The sequence below is a fragment of the Cornus florida genome, unplaced genomic scaffold, assembly GCF_030987335.1.
Source record: "Cornus florida cultivar Cherokee Brave unplaced genomic scaffold, ASM3098733v1 CherokeeBrave_3.0.0_Hap2_Chr03, whole genome shotgun sequence".
Classification (NCBI taxonomy): domain Eukaryota; kingdom Viridiplantae; phylum Streptophyta; class Magnoliopsida; order Cornales; family Cornaceae; genus Cornus; species Cornus florida.
In genome coordinates this window covers 75068361-75079465 of record NW_026775573.1, presented here as the reverse complement: position 1 = coordinate 75079465, position 11105 = coordinate 75068361, and the positions used below count along the sequence as shown (strand labels likewise).

Here is an 11105-nt window from a genome sequence, read left to right as displayed (position 1 = left end):
ATCATTTTCATAAAAATGTTGGCATGAAATCCTATTTGTAACTTTGTATGTCAAAACTTGTATCTTCGATTCCATATATGTAATGTATACATAAGTACACTTTTTTCACTGTATTTAACATGTATAAGTTGAGGCCATAGGCCAATGGCATCAAATATGTATTCTATACACTTTTGTTTTCACGGTTCACTATAAAAATATTGAAAAATGTGAAGTCCTTGTTTCACCATGTTTGCATCTGGTGTGGGAATTCCATTCTTTTTCTTTCATAGGGTCTCCATGATCATGCATGAGGTGTTGCCTAGGTCCAAACACCATTTTGTTCTAGGTTTCTAATTTTGGTTTCATTTATTGTGTTTTAAGGCATTTTTAGCCGTTGAGAGGTCATATTTTGCATTGGGGTTATTTTAACGCCGCGGACCATTGGGACACATCTTAAATATCTTTTTACATTTGTGTGCATGTCTATATTTCCCAAAACTCTTAAGTTCCAACTTCTGACCTATTTTTGGGTGATTTTATGAATTTTCATGAAAATTCATGCATGGGGGTATCATTCTAAGTTCCTCCTTGTTTTGACATGTTTAAGATGCTTAAATGAGGCTAGGGTATGTTTTCAAACTTGTTTGAATCATGTAGAATGCATGTAGAGTCTTAGAGATGGACTAAGCACCCCACACACACATTGTAGTAGCTTTTTCTGCTGCAGCAAATGTGTTGGTCAGCTGATGAGGATCCATCAGCCAGCTGACCAAACTCTCGAGACCATTCCAATAGGCTTTTTAGGAGAAACGTCATTTTGGCCGACTGATGATTGGGGTTCAGCCAACTGACGGTTGAGTTTCGGCCGGCTTATGGTTGCATTTCAGTCGACCGACCTTCCCTGTGACTATTTTCTTCATCTTTTCCTTGGACAGCTTTGTTGTACATTCCAACTTTGGGAGATCATATCTCATTCGTTTTAGATTCAAATTGGGTCATTCTTGAGTCTAAACTCAAGATCTTGAAGTTAGCTTTCCAATGGTACCAACCACTCATCAAAACTCCATCTATAGTGTGAGTTATTCTAGTTTTAGTGATATAGGTTTGTGGTAACTCTTAAACGGAGAAGGCCACTTTGTTCTAATTGCATATCTTTTCCATTTGGACTCAGGATCAGGTGATTCTTGAGTCTAACTTCATTCATTTTTCGTTGTCTTTCCAATGGTGTGCTCAATGGCACCCATTTCAGTGTGAAATGGCCATATTGCCCTTAGTTCATTTCTTATCGAGTTTGGCATTCTTGCTTCATCTGTTCACTCATTTGAGTTCCGTGGCTTCACGGGGAGTCATCTTGGTGCCTTAGGGATGACGTACATCTCTTGAGGCCATCTTGCTTCTTTTGCTTCCGCATTTCGGATCCGTTATCAGGTCATCTTTTGGTTCATCACAAGACACACTGGGTTGAAAAATTCAGAATCGTTACAAAATGTATATTTTTTATATATAATGAATAAGCATATTTAATTTAATGATTTAATTATATATTTAACGAAAAATAATAACTATATTAAAATTTCATTGGGAATAAGTTTTCTTTATATATATAATTATAAAAGGAACTAAGGTTTTCATTCCATACGATGTACTTTACATTAATCTGACAACTGTGAGAACAAATAAAAAAAAATTTATCTCCATTTGACCAATAAAATAATTACATATATTAAAACTATCTAACTTATGAGTGACATTAAATCCTAGGAAATGTAAACTCTCAACCTAAGTCACATAAAGCGGGAGCGAGGGTGGGAGCAGGAGCAGGAGCGAAAGCACGAGCGGCAAAATTTAAAATTAAGTAAGAGCGGGAGCGTCGTGAGAGCGTCTGTACATTTACTAATATATACTATTCTAATTAATGTATTAAAAATTTTATTCATTAAATATATTTTTTTTTTGTTGACTTTTATAATATAAAGCTATTTAAAATTAATCAGGTAATTATTTAGGGAGGCGATATCCGCACTCCAATTTTCAATATTGGCATTACAATCTTAAATGAAATGACAATTCTAACCTTACCTTTACAAGTAAATAATTATTACTTTTTAAATGACTGTCCTTTCATATTTTCTCTCCTTATCTCTAATATTTAATATTTTAAGTATCTTTTGACAATAAAATATAAATTGAATAAATTTTTTTAAAGGGCCAAAAATGAAAAAAAATTTGTTATGTTAAATAAATTGCCTCTTTTAGGCGGATAAAAAAATAAATTGTAACCACTTAAAAAATTACTACATATCTCTTTTGACATGAAAAAAAAAAAAAAAAAAAAAAAAAAAACCCCAAAAAAAATATATTTATTGAATAAATTATCTCCGTAGTCAAGTTACCAAAAAAATAATAATAATAAAAAGTACAAAAGGAAAATGATTAAAAAATATATATATCTATTGAATGAATTATATCTTTTGATAAGACCAAATATAATATATATATATATCAAATAAATTATTTCTTTTGACAGGACCATAAAAAATTACCAAAAAAATAAAGTTACCTATTTTGACAAAATTGAGAAAAAGTCAATTTTGTTGAATAAATATCTCTTTCAACTGTACCAATAATAATAAGAGTCTGTGGAATAAATTATCCCTTTTGACTGTCAAAAATAAAATTATTAGTATATAATAAATTATTTTCTTTGAGAGGACCTCCGTAAAAATCAAAAGGAAAGGAAAAAAAATTAGTAAAGAAAGTAAAGAAGTTAAAAAAATAATTTTTAAGTCATATAAAGGGTGGTTATGACATTATAAATTAAAAAATTGTGCATTAATGAATTCAATGACTTTCTTGTCATTTCTTCTAAAAGAAAATGATAAATGTAATGTAATTGAGGAAAAGTGGAGTGAAAATATCATCACCCGACTCTCCCTTTATTTATTATTTTGTTCTATTAAGTAAATCTAAGAAGTAGTTATATATTTTAATTGCATTGGGAAATGAAACACAACCAAAAGTTGGCATTCTAGTAAACTTTCTTCTTTGATCTTAACAGGTCCCGTTGTGTTCAATACATGCTTAAAGCTTTTTATAAATAATGCCAACACTATCATGATCACAAGATGACAAGAAGCTTGATTGGGATCAGAATTCGGCCTATCTGGCCCAATCCACGGATTACAAATTAGAGAATCATGTGACTTAGCTCTCAACTAAGGAACTATATATGAAGAATTTTTTTTTTGGAAATGAGAGAGAATTCTTGAAAGTGAGTTGAATATAGTTAAGGGTAAAGTGCATTAAACCCCCCTAAACTATATCCCAATAAGCAAAAAACTCCCCTAAATTTCAAAATGAGCAAAAAAAACACCCTTAAACTATTCAGTTTGTTGCACTTTGCCCAATCCGGCTACCAGCCGATAAATTTCCTTGCATGTGAGGGGCCAAATTTATGTAAATGACCATACAACCCTTATCAAATTTAAAAGACTATAATGCCCATGAAACACCATTGGAGCCAAACAAGCCCTAGCAAATTCACATTGTCTTCTTCCTCCATCAATCTGTGGTGCTCCTCCAATGCGTATTCGCATTCTGCTGTTGAGTGTCTTCGCTGCCCCCAAATGAATAACATGTGCGAAGAGTTTTCTTTCTCATGAACAAAAAAGGTCACACCCATTTTGGCACAGGCATTTTGACCCAAATTAGCATAACCTACATCATCATGTTCCTCACCCTTATCATTTCATTCCATTATCGATTCCGCTGCTCCACCTTGCCGCCGTGTTTCCGCCAAATTCGATCACGACCATGATCACCGGCGAACCCGAAAGATCCTTTCCCTCTACCTAAATAGCCCTTTTTCTTCTTCTCTTATTGTACTCAAATGTTAGCTTAGTATACAGTGAGAAAAATAAAAAATCAAAATAAAAAAAAAACAAAAAATCAAAACCCATTTACAGAACAAGAAGCTTGGATTCATCATTGTCGGCCGCTCCTCTCCACCATCGCATTTCTTCCTCACGACCTAGCCCTCGCCAGTCCGTCACCGCCGTTGCACCACCTGCTATCCATCACAGCCGACATCATCCAAAACTGAAACTACCGAGGCCGTCTTCATCCTCTCCACCTTCCGAAGCCTCCTTGCGCGCCATGAGTTCGGCCACTGTTCAATCCTACCAAGCTCGTCGCCGCGAGTCATTCACGACTGAGTCAGCCAAGCCCTCCACCGGCTGTGCCGCCGCCGTCTCTTCCATTCAGTTCACCTACCTCGTCATCACAGCTAAGCTCGTGACCGCCTTGCCCGCCGCTCTGTCAATTGCCGGCTTCTTTTCAATTTGGGGGTTCATCGCGTTATACATCGGCGGCTTGGACAGGGACGAGTTAGATAGAGAGGGGAGTGAGAGGAGACCTAGTTGAAGATAAAGAAAAGAATAGGAAAATTAAAAATAAAGTCAAGAGCCAATAGGCTGCTAACACGTGTCCACCAGGCATTTTATTTTCCTAACTGTGATGCGGCACCGTTTTATTTGTAGTTAAGGGGGGTTTGTTGCACTTGGGGTATAGTTGAAGGGGGTTTGTTGCACTTTACCCTATAGTTTAATGTGCATATAACACCCCTACACCATATACACTCCTTTGGGCATTTTCAAAAAAAAATAAAAGGGCAAGACGGGCATTACAACATTATTTTATGTCTTATTTCTGTTTGAGGGGTGTTTTCATATAATGTTTAAAAAATAAAGAGGTTATTAACATAATTTTTAAAATAGGATGAATATATTTTTTGCACTTCACACACACACATATATATATATATATTTGTACGTGAATGTATGAAAATTATTAGTAGTGTTTGGCATGGGAGAGGTGATTGTGACCAAACACCTAAGGAAAACAGTCCGATCAAACAGTAGATTAAAAAATCAAACCAACCTTAGAATTAATGGTATAACACTGTCCCTTTCATCTGAACTAGATGGATAACAGACTCGGTATTATGTCCTTATCAAATTTCTCCATGGTCCACTGAGAAATAACTGAAGAGTGTGTACTATATAATGCTTGCTTATATATACATATATATATATATACACACACACAGTGTAATTTGTGTAATTTGTCAGGTGAAAAGATTGGTAAGGTATGGCACATGCTAAATTCATAGGCAAGTTGGCTATTCATGTACCATTAGAGGAAATTATTGTCAATGATGTGGAGTTAATCTTCTTAACTTGATCGGAAGGTGTTCCATCATTTCACTACCTAAACCAAAGATTATTGTGTTCCTTAATTTAGCATACAAAACTTTCTTTGTGCATGGCATTGGCAGATGAAAATATCATGAAGAATAATGACATTTATACAGACTATTTTGATTTATTTGTCTAAGTCATATAAAGTGAGAACGGAAACGAATTTGAGAGTGGGAGCGTGAGAGTGATATAATTAAATCATAAGCAGTGAAAATTTAAGCAAGAGCGTGGGAAAAGCGTGAGAGCACGAGCTCGTTTGGAACATGAGAGCGACACCTCTTAAGAACATTGTGAGATTTGGGTCTAACTGAAGATGTAACTATCCATTTGATAGTGTGGATAACTCAGTACATCAAAGGATATAAAAGGATATAGATCTCTTCGATTAGAAAATATATTTTAGATTTCGGTGCAAGAATCATTTTTCTATCAAAAAATTCACTGTTGGTTTGGTTTGTTACTGACCAAACAATTATCTAGAAGTCAGAAAACATAAATCTTTTTTTAAAAAATTATAAAAACAAGTTTTCAAAAAAAAAAAAATTTTACTGAGTTTTCAAAAAACATTTCTTAAAAATTGTCAATAAAATAAATTTTTATACAACTTTTAAATTTTCAATTCTCTAAAACCATGGCCAAACAGGCTCATAGTATCCTAATATCACAAACTCCCACATGTTTTGTGGAGAATACAAACATCTTAGTGTCTTAATTCTTGCATTCTTGTTAGGTGTATCAAATTCTCTCTCCACGAGTCTCTCAAGCATAATGCTTTGATGCTTTATCCTCTTAATTTGTTAATCTTCCACCACCTTTAACAATTAATATAAGCTATGTGAGATGATCGAACATCAAAACCTTTGTAAACCTATGCTACATCTCTGGTACTCATAAATTCCGTCCCATAACATATATATATATCTATATTTACACACACAAATACATATATCATGATAGAGACAGAAATTCACGTGGAGAACAACGACGAAGAATCATCATCATCTTTATCGTCATCTTAGCCTTTTTTATAAGAACCGATTTGGTCACTTGAGTTCTCTCTTCTCCGGTTTTTTTTTTTTTTTGCTCATCATTTCACTTAGTATGTTTAACTTTTTAATGTAAATTCTAATAACTTCATCCGTTCCGTGCAGAGTTGAGGCTTCCACATGTATTCGATAGTGGGTTTACGTTCTAAATCATAGAGAACAAACTCGACCTCCTCGAGGGGGATCATCATGAATATCCATCTCGGTTAAAAACCCTAACAAAGATCATCGCTCCCTAGACAAGGAGACCCCCCATCCATGAAAAGATGGGCTAAGAGAAGGTGGGGCAGATCTTCTAAATCGCTTTAATACTACTACACAGGGAATAGGAAGTTGTCCATGCATCTTGATCCAATTCGGCACTGAACCAAGGACATCTTTCTTTAGATTAATATTCTTAATCAAGGGACATTATTATTTTAGTTCGCTCTCTTAGCCGATTAATGTCTCTTCGCCAATTAACATATATATATATATATATATATATATATATATATATATGTATGTATGTATGTATGTATATATATACATACACACAAATACATATATCATGATAGAGTCAGAAAATCACCTGGAGAACAACGTCAAAGAATCATCATCATCTTAGCGGAGTTGTTTTTTTATTTTATTTTATTTATTTATTTATTTTTATCCTTGCACACAGAAACAAACATAAGACAAACATTAACAACCATCCTTGGCGGCTACGTGAAGAATATCAGTTGGAATAAAGCCAAGAACATATCCGTATGGATGTGAAAACGAGAGAGCTTCGCTAGAGCGTTAATGACCTCATTGTCATTCCTATAAACATGACTATAATATGAGAGAGAGAATCGCCGAAACGTCACCTGAATAACAAAGCAAATTGGATGAATATCAGTCGGCCCAGGTGCAACTCCTGTAACAGCATGAACCACAGTCAACTAATCGCACTCAAACCAAACTTTAACAAATGAAAATGCCCAAAGAACTTCTTTGTGAAGACAAAAAGCTTCCGCAACTTTTGCACTTGTAGCAAGAAAAAATGAGAAAAAATCACTGCCCGCAAAATATGACCCAAAGAATTGTGAAAGACAACGCCCCCTCCCCCCACTTGGGATGAAGAGAAAAAAGACGCATCAACATTACATTTAACCAAACCACCACTCGGGGGTAGTCATTGAGAAGGAGACGGAGAGGATTCCACAGGACCTGAAACAGATTCGCCAGAACTTAAGGTGGAGACAATGAAAGATCATACATTTTTAAACTCCCATAACTGAGAGCATGCCAAAGCAACCACCCAATTAGAGTCCCAACACTTGTTAAAAATAAATTAATGCCATGTTCATTGTGCATTTGGGTTTATTCATGTATTGTTATTGTACATGTATCAAGAAGGTACATGTATCAAGTGAGTGCATGTATCATGTGAGTGCATACATCATATGTGTGGTTGAAAATTGTCTTGAAAAGTTCAAAGGTCTATGGAAGAATAGTGTAAGGGATTTGTTGTTAAGACATATCAACACAACAAAGAATTCAATACAATACAATATTTGTTTCTCTTTTCTCTTCACTTAAAAATTATTTAATTAGTTGAAACTACCGCCAACAACACTCACCCTCAAAAACACACTTATTTCTCGCTTTTCAAATACCCACTTTCTTCCGCTTCCACTTACACTTACCACCAGCACTTAGCAAACGATGAAGGAAGGGCATACGCAAAGTCATCTATCCATACGCGGAGTCGGTTACTTGAGTTCCTTCATTTTTCTTTTTCTTTTATTTTTTTTTTTTCATGTCATCCTAATATATTTAACTTTTTTAAAGTGAATTCTAATAATCTGACATTATTATTTTAGTTGGCTCTCTCAGCCAATTAACCTCTTCGCCAATTAATAGTACCTCATTTCTTTTAAATTTTTTTTCTTTCCCCTAAACAATATGGTTTAATTAACTCGGTAGTACTGTGTAGATTATGGATCAAAAAGCAATGGTAATATTCTCATGCGTGAATCACGTTACAAAATCATCTTGAACAAAACCCCACTCTCATTAAACAATACGTGCATAGCCATCACCTTAAAGATGACATGGCCACCCTCCGATTGGAGCGTATACTCCACTCCCAAACAACAGAAAGTGGTACATTTTCTCTCTCCTACGCCCCTATACAGTTTATACCATCCGATGCACTTCCTATGAATAAGGTTGCAACTGTAATTTTTTATACTATTGTTACAGCAAAACAAGAGAGAGAATTGCGGTTGACAAAATTGTAAAACCCCAGCCTAATTTAGCAGACACCCTCCGCCGCCACCACCGCCTCCTCCTCCTCCGCCACCACCATCCACCACCCTCGTGTGGATGGCAAAAGAAAGACAAGCATGTGTTTGTTTTCATTATACCTCAAGACCCATGGCATTTGACACCTCAAAAATTGTGTGTGTTGATCACACAAACTTAAAAAGCAACAACATGCAACCCAAAAAAGTTCCTCACATCCCATTTTGATCAAGTGACACGAAATTGAAAACTAACCATCTCTACTTTCTCTCTCTAGAAAATATTGAGTTTTTGGGCTAGGGGTTCGCTGTGGGAATATGGCGGACATAGTGAAACAAATCCTAGCAAAGCCAATCCAATTAGCTGATCACGTGGCCAAAGCGGCTGACGATGTTAGCTTATTCAAACAAGAATGCGCGGAGATAAAGGCTAAGAGCGAGAAACTGGCTGGCCTCCTCAGACAGGCGGCGCGTGCCAGCAATGACCTTTATGAGCGTCCCACGCGCCGCATCATCGACGACACCGAGCAAATCCTGGACAAGGCCTTAGCCCTCATCATTAAATGCAGTGCCAACGGCTTTAGACGTGTCTTCACCATCATCCCCACTGCAGCCTTCCGCAAGACATCCCAGCAGCTCGAGAATTCCATCGGGGACGTGTCGTGGCTCCTCCAGGTGTCCACTCCAGCCAATGACCGCGAGGACGACGAGTACCTTGGGCTGCCACCTATTGCTACCAATGAGCCCATCCTCTGCCTCATATGGGAGCAGATTGCAATTCTGTGTTCGGGCTCGATTGAGGAACGGACAGATGCGGCCAATTCTCTTGTCTCGTTGGCTCGGGACAATGCCCGGTACGGGAAGCTCATTATCGAGGAAGGAGGGGTCGTGCCGCTGCTGAAGCTGGCCAAAGAGGGACGAATAGAGGGTCAGGAGAACGCGGCGAGGGCCATAGGCCTTCTCGGTCGTGACCCGGAAAGCGTTGAACACATTGTGAATGCCGGTGTTGCCGCGGTGTTTGTGAAAATCCTCAAAGAAGGTAAGATGAAGGTTCAGATTGTGGTGGCTTGGGCTGTCTCGGAATTAGCTGCACATCACCCAAAATGCCAAGACCATTTCGCTCAGAACAATGTAATTCGATTGCTCGTTGGTCATCTGGCGTTTGAAACGGTTCAAGAGCATAGTAAGTATGCAATTGCTAGCAAACAAGGGATGTCAATCCACACACTTTTAATGGGTAATAAGAACACTAACAACATACACAATGAAGAAGAATATGAGCAACTGCTCACTAGTCAGATTTCTCATCCAATGGGTAATGACAATCCCAGTCAGATGCAGAGTTTAATAACAGCCTTGAAAACCCAATCCAAGTCAACCCCACCACAGAGCACTCATCCACCTAGCCAAACTAACCATGCCAAGACTAACCTCAACAATCCAAGGCCAAAAAACCACCACCACCACCACCCAACCCACCATAATCATAGTCAGCAGCATGGTTCGTCCAGTGGAACTAGCGATAAGGTGAGGGAATCCGAAGATCCGGAGACCAAGGCTCAGATGAAGGCAATGGCTGCAAGAGCCCTTTGGCATCTCTGTGAAGGAAATGTCACCATATGTCAAAGCGTAACAGAGTCCAGAGCACTTCTCTGCTTTGCGATTCTGTTAGAGAAAGGCCCCGATGAAGTTCAATACAACTCGGCCATGGCATTGATGGAGATCACTGCAGTGGCAGAGCAACATGCTGAACTGAGGCGCAACGCTTTCAAGCCCACTGCACCGGCTGCCAAAGCCGTTGTAGACCAGTTGTTGAGAATAATCATCGGTACAGACTCAGACTTCATCATACCCTGCATTAGAATTATTGGGCACTTGGCAAGGACTTTCAGGGCAACCGAGACAAGAATGATCGCGCCATTAGTCCAACTCTTGGATGAAAGGGATGCTGAGGTTACTCTGGAGGCACTTGTGGCGCTGACCAAATTCGCGTGCACGGACAATTTTCTCCACATTAATCACTCCAAAGCCATCATAGAAGCAGGAGGTTCAAAGCACCTGATTCAAATTGTTTACTTTGGTGAACAAATTGTTCAAGTGCCAGCATTAGTTCTCTTGTGTTACGTCGCAATGCACATCCCGGATAATGAAGTATTAGCTCAGGAAGAGGTGCTCATGGTGCTCGAGTGGGCGACAAAGCAGGGGCCTTTAATACAAGATCCTTCAATTGAAACACTGCTGTTTGAAGCCAAAGTTAGATTGGAACTCTATCAGTCCAGAGGTTCAAGAGGACTCTATTGATCATTGGGTAAAATTTGTACATTATTGCCGCGAATAACTTTGCAAAAATTTTCTGTTTTTCTTTTGTTATCTTTCACTATCATGGAGTGTATATAGAGTTAGCTTTGTTGTAACCATCATCAGTCTTGGTGGTAATTGTTTAGAAGAATGAACAGTTACTTCTTAGACACTCCCATAGTCCCATTTTTCTTATTCTGTAGTAAGATTAAATAATGTGGTATGGTTTAAAAACTTAACGAAAAGGA

The 11105-nt window shown here is 37.6% G+C and overlaps 1 protein-coding gene across 1 annotated transcript; it reads left to right on the top strand.

The window, feature by feature from the left end:
- Positions 1–8877: 8877 nt before the first annotated feature.
- Positions 8878–10860, top strand: LOC132298837 (uncharacterized). Its single transcript, XM_059795178.1, has one exon. It carries the CDS (start codon positions 8878–8880, stop codon positions 10858–10860), a length of 1983 nt encoding a protein of 660 aa, XP_059651161.1.
- The last annotated feature ends 245 nt before the right edge of the window (positions 10861–11105 follow it).

Coding starts and splice junctions, on each gene's coding strand:
- LOC132298837 (XM_059795178.1), top strand. CDS start 8,878: ATGGCGGACATAGTGAAACAAATCCTAGCAAAGCCAATCCAATTAGCT.